This window comes from Astyanax mexicanus, chromosome 13 (genome assembly GCF_023375975.1).
Source record: "Astyanax mexicanus isolate ESR-SI-001 chromosome 13, AstMex3_surface, whole genome shotgun sequence".
In the NCBI taxonomy this organism is placed as follows: domain Eukaryota; kingdom Metazoa; phylum Chordata; class Actinopteri; order Characiformes; family Acestrorhamphidae; genus Astyanax; species Astyanax mexicanus.
The window spans coordinates 49,547,453-49,564,683 of NC_064420.1; the positions used below are offsets into that span (position 1 = coordinate 49,547,453).

Sequence of the window (17,231 nt, forward strand, 5' to 3'; positions counted from 1 at the left end):
TAGCATGACCATAATAGTGTTAAAGAGTATTATATTAGTATTGTATGAAGCAAAATAGTTGTTTTATTTTTCCACAGATATAGTCACTGCAAAAAAAAGTAATAAAAATCTATTATATTTTGGTATAGTGGAGTATAGTATATTGAAATAAAAATAGTATGGTGCAATATAGAAAAACAGTGTAGTATAAAATATAACTATATAGTATAAAAAGATGCAGTAGTATATAGTATAGTTTACTATACTATAGTATAGTTAATATGGTGCTATATTATATAATATACTGTAATATAATGTTTAGTGTATACAAACTATAGTATAATAGAAATTATAGTATAAAACATACAAGAGTAACAGAGAAGAGTATAGCATGATATGTATAGTGTTATATAGGGTAGTATTGTATTAGGATTAAATATTGCGAAATAGTATAAAAAACATACAGTATAGTATATTGTTATATAAAATAGCATAGTGCAAAGTTAAAAAACAGTATACTATAATAAATTACTATACAGTAAATTAATTATTGCATAGTATAATGAAATATAGTATAGTGCACTACAAAGAACACAAACTTAAGTCTAAATAAATATATAAAATAAGCGCAAGCTTCTAAAAAGATATGTGTAAGATATGAATTATGACTTTTGTTCACATAATGTGTCCTTGTTGCTGTGTAATTAGATTATCATATGCAGTTTAGTGTTGTCTGAAACGCTCCACACTGTGAGGCAGCCAGGATAAATATTATTTTATTATGATGTTATAATAACAACAATTCAGTCAGAGAGTGTGAAGAACAGGCAGGAGAGCTCAGACTGTACAGACACTGGATTTCTGAGTCAAATAAACAGAAAAAAGGACACAGTGGAGGAGAGGAGGGCTAAATCCAAATAATATTAAAGAATATATTATTATAAAACTATTCACACTATGCAGTAATTTAATGTAATATGAGAAGAGCATTTTTACATATCTGATTGAGACATGTAATACTGCATGCTGTTCACAGAAATGATCATTTTTTTCACATATTACCAGAAAATATAAACAGGAGGATACTGGTGATTATTGATAAGGTGCCTTCTTTAGTCTCTGATGTGCAAATTTTACACAAAAACTAATACACATTACACAACAATAGACATAGACAGCTTATACTGCCAAAAAACTAGGTAAAATTAACTAGTTTTAAGGCAATAAATCTATTTGTATCTATTTTTTTGTCTTATTAAGCATAACTAATCATAAACGTATGATTATTTTGCTTATTTTAGGAATAATGATCAATCAGCTTAAAATGTTCAACTAAGTCATTTCAAGTCAAGTTATTCTGATCCTTGTGTATAAATTTAAGCCAAAAAAAAATCGTTTTTTGCTTGATTTAAGTCGTATTTCACTCATTCTAAGTCTTGTTTTGCTCAGCCCATTTGCGATTGTTTTTAAATATCTCAATTTAAATATATATTGTATATATTGTATCACAAAATTAGTGAATTAAGATTTAAATCAAGCAACAATTACTCATTTTTAGGCTTGTAATTTTCTGGGCTTATTTTAAGTTTAAATTACTTGAGATTTCGAGAAAAAAAAAGACTGATTAAGATCATTATTCCTAAAAATAATCAAATAATAATCGAATATACAAAATACAAAAATTCTAATCAGAGAGGAAAATAAGATTTATTTCATTAAAATGAGATAGTTTTTTTTTTTTTGCAGAACAAATACTGCACATTATATATAATCATGTACATTTAACAGGACTTAAAAAAAATCTGATACTAAAAGATACTGATGAGCATTTAAAAAGTTATAGAGCTTTATAGGGATTTATATCACAAGAAATAGCTGCATTTATAAAGATAAGAATGCCAATAATAAGATACATCTTATTAGAGAACTTTTTGCTATTGTAATTGTATACTACTTTAAACTGTATTGAAAATTGTAAAACATTATTTGATGGTTAATTACAGTAAAATTCAAGTCTTTATTCAAGACTGGCAATACAAGTTGGTCACAATAATCATTATAGTCATTATAATCAGTATTAACATTAGTACAACATCAATAACATGATTACAACATTGTAAATTATATATACATGTTTTTTTTTTGTTGTGATCAATATTTTAATATCAATAAACATGCAGAATAGATACCACACCACAGTATACAGTGATATTAGTTATTAACTTATTGTTAAATAAGCTTATGTTCTTAGTAAAAATATAAATTATATATTGTGTCAAATGAATGGGATAAATCTGGGCATTTTTAATAAGCATGGTGATATGTATTGATGATATTTGGACTGTTAAACTGTTAAATGTATAATAAACAATATATATATATATATATATATATATATATATATATATATATATATAAATCCAAGTATAATGTATTTGTGTAATTTAAACTTTAATACTTTCATTGCGTTTTCTTTATTCTGTGGCTTGGGAAATGGATTTCCTGTCAGGTTGAGTTCAGACTGTTATAAATAAAGGTTTTAAATCAGCAGAATTGTGGTTTTTAACCCAGCCGCCAACAGCACACTCAAAATATGAGGCTTTTAAGGTGTTTTATGGAGTTTTCCTTTGTTTTAACATGATTTAAACCACTTTATGAGATATGTTTCATAGTAATACACTTTTATAAGAGCTTTATAAGCAGGTAAATAAACAGTTCTGCCAGCTCTGACCCACAAACCCGAAGTGCAGAGCGGCTGGTCTGTGTTAAAGCTCTGAGATTAGGCCCGACCGGAGCCAGAGCTATAGTCTGCCACCGTGTCCTCGCCTTCCGCGGCTGTTTTTCTGCTGCACCTTTGTTTTTCTGCTTCCTGGTATCTGCGGCGGGATTCCTAGAAGGCTGTGTAATTACTGTTTAACCCCCTGCTGGAGGAGGGCCGTCCCGGGATTATCGGAAGACTGATCACAAGTGTTTGGACACTTTATCAGCCAGCAGATCGCTGCTGCTCATAAAGACACATTGTTTTGTTACAGTTGACTTTATATATATACACACACACACATACACTCACACTGATACACACACACACACTGATACACACATGCGCCATTGTGCTTTTTATTGGCGTCTGCGGTAATAAACCCAAATTAAATGATCTGAGCTTTATTAAACATGAAATAAAGTGAAACACTGTTCCAGTACATGGAGTTCCAATTACTCCACTCTGCTCTTTATATATAAAATATACAGCTCTGGAAAAAAAGAGATTAAGAGACCACTTCAACAGTTTCTGAATCAGTTTCTCTGATTTTGCTATTTATAGGTTTATGTTTGAGTAAAATGAACATAGTTTGTTTGTATAAACCACAGATTATATAAACCTAGAGCGTTTTTTGCAGAAAATGAGAAATACAAAAAGAAATACAAAAAAAAAAGATGAAAAGATGCAGAGCTTTCAAGCCTCAAATAATGCAAAGAAAACAAGTTCATATTCATAAAAAGATTTAAGAGTTCAGAAATCAATATTTGGTAGAATTACCCTGATTTTTAATCACAGTTTTTTTTTCATGCATCTTGGCATCATGTTCCCCTCCACCAGTCTTACACACTGCTTTTGGATAACTTTATGCTGCTTTACTCCTGGTGTAAAAATTCAAGCATTTGAGCTTTTGGTTTGATGGCTTGTGATCATCCATCTTCCTCTTGATGATATTTTTTTTAATTTGGTAAAGTCAAACAAACAGTACAGAGTTACTATATTCAATAATACCATATACAACTTTACTGTACACAACACAAGCCTTATGTTCACCATGTCCAGAAGCCCCGCCCACTTCTCTACAATACAGATACTACATTTTAGTGTATACTTTAGTGCAACATATGCTGCATATGTTTTAAAACCACATGTTCTTGGGACATCTAGGCATGTTTCAACAAGACAATGCTACACCACATGCTGCACACATTACAAAGGCATGGCTTAGACCATTAGTAACAGTAATGCACAATAAATAACTTTTAAATAACCACACAAACACACACACAGGACATATTGTACATTTATAATAGTTGCCATTAACAAACCCCCATTTGATGATCTCAGTTATATTAAAGGAAAAGTGCAGCAGTGTTCCAGCACAGGGAGTTCCAATTACACCCCTCGACTCATTAATGAGAGGACAAGCTGTGAAATGTGTTTGGAAGGTTTCCAGATCATCAAATCAATTCCGTTTGTACAGCAGTTCCTACAACAGCTTTCCCCTTGTTTTAAACACCCAGCGCCACTAATTAGTGATGATACACTCACGTAAAACAAATAAAAGGTGCTACAAATGGTGCTTTGGGTAATGCAGTACAAAAACCCAAACGCTTTCCCAAACCAACCCCAACCCAACAAACCTCAACCCACCCTAAGCTACTCAAACCACCTAGGACCATCCAAAGCCCATTCTTACCCACCAAGCACCCCAGACCCTACCCAAACCACCCAGACCCCAATCAAACCACATGCAAACTAAACAACTGAACCAATACCTACTGAGTTCCACCTAGGTCTCACCCAGTTCCACCCAAAGCCACTTAGGTACCACCCAGATCCACTCATACCCATCTAGCTACTCAGATCCACCCATACCCACCTAGGTCCCACCCAGATCCTCTCAACCCCAGCTAGGTACCATCCAGATCCTGCCAAACCCACCCAGATCCATCCAGATACTTTAAAATCCACCCAGATCCACTCAAACCTACGTAGGCTCCATCCAGATACTTCCAAACCCACCTAGGTACCACCCAGACCCACCCATACCCACCCAAACCCACCCATACCCACCCAAACCCACCTAGGTACCACCCAGATCCTCTCAACCCCAGCTAGGTACCATCTAGATCCTGCCAAACCCACCCAGATCCATCCAGATACTTTAAAATCCATCCAGATCCACCCAAACCCACCCAGATCCCCCAAACCCACCTAGGTACCACCCAGATCCTACCATACCCAACTACATATGACCAAGATCCAACCAAACCCATTTAGGTCCCACCCAGATACTTCCAAATCCACCTAGGTACCACCCAGATCCACCCATACCTACCCAGATCCACCCAAACCCACCCAGATCCATCCATACCCAACTGCGTTCCACCCAGATCCACCCAAACCCTAGGTCCAACTAGATACTTTCAACCCCACCCAGATCCACCCAAACTCATCCAGATCCACCCACACCCATCTATTCACACCTAGGTGCACACAACTTAATAGATATCACCCAAATCAATTTCAATTGATAATAGTTTATTGTTCCTGGTCTCTTCTATCTTCTTTCTGTCTTCTAGGTGAATCATTGTGTTTGATGATGAGTGTAAGTCAGAAAGTTGTGTGAAAGTGAAATAAAAATTAGTAATAAATTGTACTGTAGTAAATGTGTTTATTTTAAATGTGCTTTATTACTGCATTAGCGCTATTACATCACTCCTGTTCCTGGAAGCACAGGAAGCTGTATGAACTATTAATAACTGTTCTATTACTGTGTGTTTTGGGACGCTGGCTCTAATCCTCCTGTAATAAATGCTGTTTTCAGCAGAAAGCTCTGAGGTGATTGGACGAGCTGCGGGACCCGGTGGTCAGTGTGTACAGTGGTTAACTCAGGCTGATCTTCCTCCTGCAGATTTTGGATGGGGCACACACAGTGCATCTCCAGACCAGCAGGGACTGAAGCGAGTTTGGACCAGAGGGGCGGTTTGGGGCCGGATGCTCCGGGCCGGCCGCTGCCTGAACCCCCAGGGCCCCCGGCGCTGAACGGCCAGGAGATCTTTCCCAATATCCAACCAGAGAAACCGCACACCGCCGTCTGCCCGCAGTGTGGCGCACTGGAGCCCAATAGAGTGGACTCAACCGAGGATGCCAAGAGATTGCAGAACGCCATGACTCACCTCCACGAGTCTGGTAAGTACTTTACCTTTATTATATTATATACTACTCTTGTGTAATTCTGAACAAAACCATGTAACTGGGAATAAACACCATATAAGGTATAGAATTACTAGATTATTCATTTTAAATAGATATCTCTTCGTTTTCTGAAACTAGTACATTGTTCCAACTCTAATCACACAGTAAAGTTTAAAAGCAGATCTTCTGAATATATCTACACTGATGGGCGTGGTGTTCTGGTTATGAAATGAGGTGTGTTCAGGTACATTTCTGGAGTTTTGCTTGTTTATCTTGGTAACAGAAAACACAGGAGCTCCACTGACTGAATTAAAACAACCTAGACAGACTCCAACAGTCAGACGTTCATTGCTGAACACGCAGCAGTGCACAAACCCAACTTTTACATCAACAATAAACAGAATGAACAAGCGTGAACAATCAGCTCAGTTTCCTTTGCTGAGAGGTGTTTGTTGGACCAGGTAGCTGCACCATTAAAATAGCAATTCACCAAGAGCCGTCAAAGCGCACCTGAATGATAAGCAAGTGACACTCTGATTGGTTTATTTTATGTTATGTCCAAAATAACCACACCTATGATTAATCAAAAGAATTAGCTGTGCAAGGTGTACTTTTCCTGTCGTTGCGATAGCAAAGACACACTGACACACCCTAAATCAGGCTGAATGGTGCTAAAATAGGACAATGAGTGTTACTCTTTTTTACACTGGCAAATGTACTGTGCAGAAAAGCTTCTGGAATAAAAAATCATCATAATAAAAAAATAAATCTTAATAAAAATCAAATTTTCTTTATTTCCACATATCCCAGGCTGGTACTGGGGATCAATAACGGCTGCCGAAGCTAAGCAGCTCCTGAGCGAAGCTCTGGACGGGGCTTTTCTGCTGCGGGACAGCTCCAACCCGGGCTACCTCCTCACCCTGTCCGTCAGGACCTCTGTAGGACCCACCCACCTGCGGATCGAGTACACCGGGGGACAGTTCGGCTTCGACTCGGTGGTGATGGCTCGGCCTCACCTGCGGCAGTTTAAAGGTGCGGTGGACCTGGTGCAGCACTACGCTCTGGCTTACCGGCGGCAAGCCGCCCTCAGGGAGCCGGAGACCGACCCGCACCTACAGGACGCCGCGGTCCCGCCCGCCTCGGACACGACTCTGCAGCTAAAACTGACCAGACCACTGCAGAAATCAGCCCGCAGTCTACAGCACCTGTGCAGAGTGATCATAAACCAGCACTCACGCAATCACCAGGACTTACCCCTGCCCCAGAGACTCAAACACTACCTGCTGGAGTACCCCTTCCTACTATAGACCCGACTTAAACCACCATGATGAACAGATTCACATCTTTATATCATTTCCACATGAATAATATAGTATATATATATACTTTATATAAATACAGCTCTGGAAAAAATGAAGAGAGCACTTCAGTTTCTGAATCAGTTTCTCTGATTCTGCTATTTATAGGTTTATGTTTAAGTAAAATGAACATTGTTGTTTTAATGGCTGAAATAAAAAAAAAGTTGCAGAGCTTTCAGAACTCAAATAATGCAAAGAAAACAAGTTCATATTCATAAAGTTTAAAGAGTTCAGAAATCAATATTTGGTGGAATAACCCTGGTTGGTTTTTAATCACAGTTTTTTTCATGCATCTTGGCATCATGTTCTCCTCCACCAGTCTTACACACTGCTTTTGGATAACTTTATGCTGCTTTACTCCTGGTGCAAAAATTCAAGCAGTTCAGTTTGGTGGTTTGATGGCCTCTGATCATACATCTTCCTCTTGATTATATTCCAGAGGTTTTCAATTTGGTAAAATCAAAAACAAACTTATTATTTTTAAGTGCTCTCTTCATTTTTTCCAGAGCTGTATATATATAGTACCAGTCAAACGCTTGGAAACACCTTAAAATCCAGAATATGTTTTATATTTTAGATTCTTTAAAGTACTGTAGCTCCTCTTGCTTAGATACAAACAATTTTGAGCATCTCTGCTGGATTTTCTCAGTCAGTTTTATGAGGTAGAGTCTCCTGGAATTCAGGCTTTCAGTTAACAGCTGTGCTGAACTCATCAAGAGTTAATTACTTGAATTTCTTGTCTCTTAATAACGTGTTTGAGAGCATCAGTTAAAGTAAAGTAGTGAAGAGGTAGAGTTACAGGTATACAGTGAATAGTGAATATTTGAGTAATGAAGCAAGAACTACTCAACTAAAAAAAAACAGTCAGTCATTCCAAAAAGAAGTTGACATGGTGAAACTGGCACTCATCAGGGCCACCCTAGGAAAGCAAAGGAAGAGTGAGAGTATTTTCTGTTGTACAGAATAAGTTCATTTAGGTTTGTTTTAAACTCTTTTAAGTTACTACATGATTCCTTATCTGTTCCTTCATAATCTGATAGATCACTTCACTATTCATTTACTATGTAGGAAAAACGGTAAATAAATCTCTCTTATTGGAATAAGAGTACTGTAGAGTACTAATGTACTGTATATCACACGTACACATCACACAGTTAGTGCCAAAACTGAAGACAAATATATATAATATATAAACTCATCCTTAAATAAATATATGCAAACAGAAGGAAGATAAAAGACAACAGGAGTGTAATAAATAAATGATTTAAATGTTTATTGAGCCACACATACAGTAAAGGCTGGTTTATATTTCTCTGCATTGCCTACAGTGTAGATGTAGAGGGTTGTAGAGGTTCCTAATGTTCCTCCTGTGATAATCCATCCCATAATAACTCCATATTCCAGCAGCTGGACATGGTATAGTATATTCTAGTGTCAGCAGCATGTGGGTGAGCATAGAGCTGGGCGGTATAACCAAAAACGTATATTACAGTATTTTTCAAGATTCTGACAGTTTTACAGTATATCACAGGCCAATGAAAAATTAAATAGGCTTTTTAAAAACTCACCTCTATCACATTCTGTGGTAAATAAATATGTTCAGAACCCTGTACGTTTTATTCTGTGTACCTCCTAAACAAGTAATGAAATATACCACTTTAAATAATACATTTTTCCTGATTACTTTCATTTACACACCATTTTACTTGACTTACTATCTTTATCTTTGACAGTGTTGTGTAAACTAAGATTTTTCAAACTGATGTTTAATTTCATGATGTCTCTTAATATAAAACTCCTTAATTACGGCAACTTTTAGACTCTTTGGCCTGTTTTTCTGCACTAGAAATGCGCACTCTCTCCGCTTTTAGACTCTTTGCCCTGTTTTTCTGCGCTAGAAATGCGCACTCTCTCCGCTTTTAGACTCTTTGGACCGTTTTTCTGCGCTAGAAATGCGCACTCTCTACGCTTTTAGACTCTTTGGCCTGTTTTTCTGCACTAGAAATGCGCACTCTCTCCGCTTTTAGACTCTTTGGCCTGTTTTTCTGCACTAGAAATGCGCACTCTCTCCGCTTTTAGACTCTTTGGCCTGTTTTTCTGCGCTAGAAATGCACACTCTCTCCGCTTTTAGACTCTTTGGCCTGTTTTTCTGCGCTAGAAATGCGCACTCTCTCCGCTTTTAGACTCTTTGGCCTGTTTTTCTGTGCTAGAAATGCGCACTCTCTCCTCTTTTAGACTCTTTGGACCCTTTTTCTGCGCTAGAAATGCGCACTCTCTCCGCTTTTAGACTCTTTGGTCCATTTCTGACACCTAGCGTTCAAACTTTGAATCTCACATTATAAAAACCTGCTTAACAGCGGGCCAACTTTCATTCTATTTCTAAAATACCTCGCGGGTCGTAGTGTGGACACCCCTGGTTTAAGGGTAGTAATGAGAAAAATGCTAGATTTAAGCTAATGCTACAGCGCAGCGCACCAGTGAACTCCGGTCGGATCGTTTTGGATTATTATTCTTCTTCTTCACAGAGGATCATTAAAGCATTTAAACAGGTGAAAATTATTATCAGTATGGTGATGTAGAGCAGTGTAGACTGTGTTAGAGCTTTAAAATGGAGATAATAAGAGAAAGTGAGCTTTAGCTGTTCAGGAGCAGTGTTTCCCCACAGGGTTAAATATTTAGTTACGGTCATTAGTTTATTACAGCACACCTGACCCAATAAATTAACTAACAACTAAATAATCAACTAAGAGAGCTGAGTGATACAGCTCCAGAACCACAGAGTCTAAAATACTTCATGTAAAAACATTTAATGTGTGTTTTTTTGTCCACAGAAACCTGCTATTAGGACAAATCTTAATGTGCCTTAATGTACTAAAACAATGAGCCAGAAGCACCAAACATCTAAACATGCTGTAAAAATACAGCCGGAGTTCGATGGTGTTGCGCTGAAAAGAGTCCCCTGCCGATCTCTGCAGCTGCTCTGTAGCATTAGCTCAAATCTATCATTTTTCTCATCAGACTCTTAAACGATCTCCTAATTCAGAGAATCCAGTGATGTTCAGGAGTAAAATGATTGAAATGTTCAGGGGTCTAAACAGATTTATTTACTACACAATGTGACAGAGGCGTTTTTTTAAAAACCCTATTCATTTTCCTCTCTACCCACCAAGTTTCATTTCTGTTGATTAATTCCTTCTGGATGCTGCTATGTATTTACAGTGAGTGTTATGTGATGATGTGTTGATGTGATAATATACTGTACTCATGTGGAAATGATGTAAACACTTGAATGGTGTAAATTCAGTTCACGCACTCTCAGAATCGATGTGTTCATTAATCACACACTGTCTGTGTTTCATCATTACAACCCCTTTATCTCCACTGAGGATCCACTCTTCTCCTCATAAACACAGAATTACGCTTTAGTCTTACAGTAAATACTGATTCATTATAATGCATTTAATAATGCTAAATATTTAACAGTACCTACCTAACATTTCTCAGTAGATTCTGTAGTGTATCATTCAGAAATACTATATAAAACAAAAATTAATAGTTATTAAACAATAGATACTATTGATTAATAGATACTAAAAAAAATCAGTAATAATAAACAATTCAGATTACCTACTAAATGTTTTATAATAAATACTCAGTAGGTATTTAATATTCAGTGTATTCTTCAGTAGTATTAAGTAATTCAGTAGTTCTAATTATAGTGAATAATTCAGTAGTGCTTAATAATCCATTGTAGCAACTGATTTTCATAGTACAAACTGAATAATTCATATTAGATACTAAATAATTAATATTAGATACTGAATAATTCGCCAATACTGAATAATTAATATTAGACACTGAATAATTAATATAAGATACTGAATAATTCATATTAGATACTGAATAATTAATATAAGATACTGAATGATTAATATAAGATACTGAATAATTAATATTAGATACTGAATAATTAATATTAGATACTGAATAATTAATATAAGATACTGAATGATTAATATAAGATACTGAATAATTAATATTAGATACTGAATAATTCATATTAGATACTGAATAATTAATATAAGATACTGAATGATTAATATAAGATACTGAATAATTAATATTAGATACTGAATAATTAATATAAGATACTGAATGATTAATATAAGATACTGAATAATTAATATTAGATACTGAATAATTAATATAAGATACTGAATAATTTATATAAGATACTGAATGATTAATATTAGATACTGAATAATTAATATAAGATACTGAATGATTAATATTAGATACTGAATAATTAATATAAGATACTGAATAATTCATATTAGATACTGAATAATTAATATAAGATACTGAATAATTCATATTAGATACTGAATAATTAATATAAGATACTGAATAATTCATATTAGATACTGAATAATTAATATAAGATACTGAATGATTAATATAAGATACTGAATAATTCATATTAGATACTGAATGATTAATATAAGATACTGAATAATTCATATTAGATACTGAATAATTAATATAAGATACTGAACGATTCATATAAAATACTGAATAATTAGATACTCTGTGTGTGTAACTCATCAGTTCTGAGAGTGCTACAGCTCTATGTTCAGTGTTCAGTGTTTTTAATTCTGTGTTTTGATATTGATGAGATTATGATGTTTCCACATTAAATAAATCTTCTTTACATTCTCAATCAATAACTCAATAACCGATCACTCAATAACTGATCACTCCATAACCGATCACTCAATAACTGATCACTCAATAACTGATCACTCAATAACCGATCACTCAATAACTGATCACTCAATAACTGATCACACAATAACTGATCACTCAATAACCGATCACTCAATAATTGATCACTCAATAACTGATCACTCCATAACCGATCACTCCTTAACCGATCACTCCATAACTGATCACTCAATAACCGATCACTCCATAACTGATCACTCCATAACCGATCACTCAATAACTGATCACTCAATAACTGATCACTCAATAACTGATCACTCAATAACTGATCACTCCATAACTGATCACTCAATAACTGATCACTCAATAACCGATCACTCAATAACCGATCACTCAATAACTGATCACTCAATAACTGATCACTCCATAACTGATCACTCCATAACTGATCACTCAATAACCGATCACTCAATAACCGATCACTCAATAACTGATCACACAATAACTGATCACTCCATTACCGATCACTCAATAACTGATCACTCAATAACCGATCACTCAATAACCGATCACTCAATAACTGATCACTCCATAACTGATCACTCAATAACTGATCACACAATAACTGATCACTCCATAACTGATCACTCAATAACTGATCACTCAATAACTGATCACTCAATAACCGATCACTCAATAACCGATCACTCAATAACCGATCACTCAATAACTGATCACTCAATAACTGATCACTCCATAACCGATCACTCAATAACTGATCACTCAATAACTGATCACTCAATAACTGATCACTCAATAACTGATCACTCCATAACTGATCACTCAATAACTGATCACTCAATAACTGATCACTCCATAACTGATCACTCAATAACTGATCACTCAATAACTGATCACTCAATAACCAATCACTCAATAACTGATCACTCAATAACTGATCACTCAATAACTGATCACTCCATAACCGATCACTCAATAACTGATCACTCAATAACTGATCACTCAATAACTGATCACTCAATAACTGATCACTCCATAACTGATCACTCCATAACTGATCACTCAATAACTGATCACTCAATAACTGATCACTCAATAACCGATCACTCAATAACTGATCACTCCATAACTGATCACTCCATAACTGATCACTCAATAACTGATCACTCAATAACTGATCACTCAATAACCGATCACTCAATAACTGATCACTCAATAACTGATCACACAATAACTGATCACTCCATAACGATCACTCAATAACCAATCACTCAATAACTGATCACTCAATAACTGATCACTCAATAACCGATCACTCAATAACCGATCACTCAATAACTGATCATTCAATAACCGATCACTCAATAACCGATCACTCAATAACTGATCACACAATAACTGATCACTCCATAACCGATCACTCAATAACCGATCACTCAATAACCGATCACTCCATAACTGATCACTCAATAACTGATCACTCAATAACCGATCACTCCATAACCGATCACTCAATAACTGATCACTCAATAACTGATCACTCAATAACTGATCACTCAATAACCGATCACTCAATAACTGATCACTCAATAACTGATCATACAATAACTGATCACTCAATAACTGATCACTCAATAACTGATCACTCCATAACCGATCACTCAATAACTGATCACTCAATAACTGATCACTCAATAACCGATCACTCAATAACTGATCACTCAATAACTGATCATACAATAACTGATCACTCAATAACTGATCACTCAATAACTGATCACTCAATAACCGATCACTCCATAAACGACTATGTTACAACAGTGTAATAAAACACAAATTCCTGTGTTTTCAGATTCAGTATCGTTTTCAGAAAGGAGGTCAGGATTAAACTGGGTTTTCAGTATTTTGTATTATTTATAATCTGAACCGCCACAGATCCTATAAAGCCTTATAAAGCCTTTAAAAGCCTTATAAAGTCTTAAAGTCGATCTAATATGTCTAAAAATGTTCTATTTTTATTGAATTTGCTGGTGAAAAACATACACTTAAAAAAAAAAACAAGTTTAAAAATCCAAAAAATCACATCTATTCTATTTTATTTGATCTATTTTGGCCAGAGGTGAAACATCTGGTTTGTTAATTTGAGTTTATGGATCTGAACATGTCAAATAAAATACATTTTAAATATATAAAAAAGACATGAATTCATTAATTACAGCATGAAATATTTAATGTTTTTTAAAAGTCAGGTAAATTTAACTTTAATATATAAAAAATACAGATCCAAATACTCACGTCTGCTCTATACAAAGTAGGTGTTTGTAATAAACTGGCCAATAAGAAACTAAAGATAGATAATAAAAATAAAACAATATAAATACAGATAAATATAACATATAACAATATATAAAAATAGAAATCTCTCTCAGTATTTTTCAGTAAACCATAAAATAATTGAAGTATGCAGATGTAAGTAGAAATAAGTAATAAGTAAAGACTGTATAATATAGTAGCCATAATATGTATATATTCTACATATAGTATATGTACAGTACATGCATATAAATTCAAATGAAAAGAAAATCATTCCTGTTAAATAGAGCAGTGTATGGTCTGAAATGAAGTGTGTGTGTGTGTGTGTGTGTGTAGATGGAGATAAGTGTTCTGGGTTCAGCAGAAGTGCTTACGTTTCCTTTACTGGAGCCTTTTATATCCCTCTGCTCCCCAGCACTCAATTCAGCTCAAAGCTCTTTCTAAGAAAAGGAAGGGGGAGGGAGTGTACGAGTGTGTGTGTGTGTGTGTGTGTGTGTGTGTGTGTTGGGTACTTTCCAGGAAGAATGACTGAGAGTCTCCTCACGCATTAACCCTCTCTCACCTGCTCTCAGGCTTCACTGCTTTATCCTACCCTCTATATCCACAAAATCCCAGCATGCAGTGCGGTTTCGAGCAGATATGTAAATGATTACAGGTGTGGTTTAATTAGATACTGGGTCTTACCACTAGAGGGCGCTAAAATGCTTCCCACACTGCCTTTTAAAAAAAGGGCTCTCAAAAAAAATTTATACCGCAGAAAAAAGCAGAAATTGATTTAAAATCAACTTTTATTTTGAAAGTGAGCTTAAATCTGCACAGGAAAAGCAAGGAAAAGCACCTCCTCTCAGGAGTGCGTATCTAATAAAGTTAGTTAAAGCAATTATCTTCACTTTTATCAAGGAGACATACGCACTGCATACGCACTGCTGAGACAGGGTGCTTTTCATGGTGGGGTTGCAGATTTTGGCACTACTATGCTGCTGAATTCAGCACCCCCGCCATAAGAAGCACCCTCTCTCAGGAGAGGCTGCAGGTGACGTTCAGTTTTCCTTATTTCTTACGAGTCAACGTAGCCTAGAACCGTATCTTAGGTATTTTCGTCATGCCATAGAGGGTTAAATTAGACCAGATAATACAGAGAATACAGCTGTGGGAGAAATGTTAGGGCTAAAGTGCTGCCACTATGATCAGGAGATCACTGGTTCGAATCACGGTCATGCAGCTTGCTATCAGCTGCCAGAGCCCTGAGAGAGCACAAATGGTCTTGCTCTCTCTGGGTGGGTACAGTACAGTAGATGGTGCTCTTTCCCCTCGTCACTCCTAGGGTGATGTGGATCAGCACAAGGCTGCGTCTGTGTGATGATGTATCAGAACCGACAAGAGAGCTTCTTAAAAATGATGAGTTTCTTTGATTTTACCAAATTGAAAATCTCTGGAATATAATCAAGAGGAAGATGGATGATCACGAGCCATCAAACCACCAAACTGAACTGCTTGAATTTTTACACCAGGAGTAAAGCAGCATAAAGTTATCCAAAAGCAGTGTGTAAGACTGGTGGAGGAGAACATGATGCCAAGATGCATGAAACAAAAACTGTGATTAAAAACCAGGGTTATTAATGTTGTCTGTAGTTTATAGAATAAAACAACAATGTTCATTTTACTCAAACATAAACCTATAAATAGCAAAATCAGAGAAACTGATTCAGAAACTGAAGGGCTGTTCATTGGGGAGAAAATGGGATAGTAGAACAACCATAGTTTACCTGGCCTTACCACCAATCTCCCCTCTGTCCCATGACTTTTGGCCTGTCAGTGTGTTACATAATCATGTACATGATGGGATGTAAGAGTGTGTAGGGTGTCACGCTGCAGTGTGTTCAACCAAAACAGCCTGGTCGTGCTGAAACACGCACAGGCATTCTACATTTTATTATTATCACTACACGGACAAAAGTAATGGGACACCTGCTTATTCATTCACTGTGTCTTCTGAAATTAAGGGTATTACAGGAGTTTATCATCCTTTTGTTGGAGTAACTGTCTCTACTGTCCAGAGAAAAAATTATACTTTGTTCCAGGCAGTCCTATTCTATTGGCAGTAATCTTGTACTATTAGGACTTTTTCACAGTCTGTTAAAAATGGGTCAAGCTGAAAGCAGCTGAATGCAGCATTTACTCTGTACTGGTGTGTAGAGTACGTGTGTATCTGAGCATCTGTGTGTGTGTGTGTGTGTGTGTTTACTAATTTCCTGGATAGAATCATTCCTTTATTCCTAGAAAGCAGATTCCTACACGCCCGGCTGTCATGGGGGTGTGGTTTAGAGAGAGAGAGAGAGAGAGAGAGAGTATTGTCAAACACTAACATTATTATATTATTTATGAATATAACAGTGTAAATCCGTATATTCAGTATAATCACTGCTTATCATTATCATTTTAGCTGTTGGTGTAATAAATTTTAAATAAAAAATAAAAAAGTTAATCTGTGAGTTCTAGAGAGAGATAAAGAAAGAGAGGGGCAGAGAAAAAGAGAGAGAGAGAGAGAGAGAGAGAGAGAGAGAGCAACTGAGAGACAAACAGAGAAAGAAAGAATGAATAAGTCTGAAAAAAGAGGCAGATAGAGAGAGACAAATAGAAAAGAATGAGTTTATTGTTTGTTGTTTATGTTTGATGTTTTTTACAGTTTGTATTGTTTATTGTTTCTTGTTTATTTTTTGCTGTTCTTTATTGTTAGATGTCAGTGTGTGGAGATTTTAGTTCTATGTTAGCAAGAACTTTTAATGGGTTCTTCTTTCTTGTATCTTTTTTTCCCCTGTGTGTGTGTGTGTGTGTGTGTGTGTGTGTGTCTGTGTGTGTGTGGGATCAGCCTTGAA

General features: G+C 35.7%; 1 protein-coding gene and 1 long non-coding RNA gene across 3 annotated transcripts in view; both read left to right on the top strand.

Annotated features, from left to right (window-relative positions):
• The window catches only part of LOC125780655 (uncharacterized), a 227,472-nt gene extending 216,713 nt beyond the window's left edge, over window positions 1-10,759 (top strand). The window contains exon 2 of the long non-coding RNA XR_007423926.1: window positions 8,086-10,759. This is a non-coding gene — a long non-coding RNA (uncharacterized LOC125780655). The remainder of the gene's footprint in view (window positions 1-8,085) is intronic.
• LOC111191435 (suppressor of cytokine signaling 2) overlaps window positions 1-17,231 on the top strand; it is a 202,678-nt gene that overhangs the window by 2,780 nt on the left and 182,667 nt on the right. The window contains exons 2-3 of one of the 2 annotated variants that reach the window (XR_007423900.1): window positions 5,655-5,932; window positions 6,749-7,557. Coding sequence is in view for 1 of the 2 variants with exons in the window: in XM_022666448.2 (XP_022522169.2) it covers window positions 5,662-5,932; window positions 6,749-7,245 (768 nt within the window). In the remaining variant the exon portion in view is untranslated. Of the gene's footprint in view, window positions 1-5,654; window positions 5,933-6,748; window positions 8,965-17,231 lie in introns of those variants that run through there. The other variant, XM_022666448.2, reaches the window with a different exon arrangement.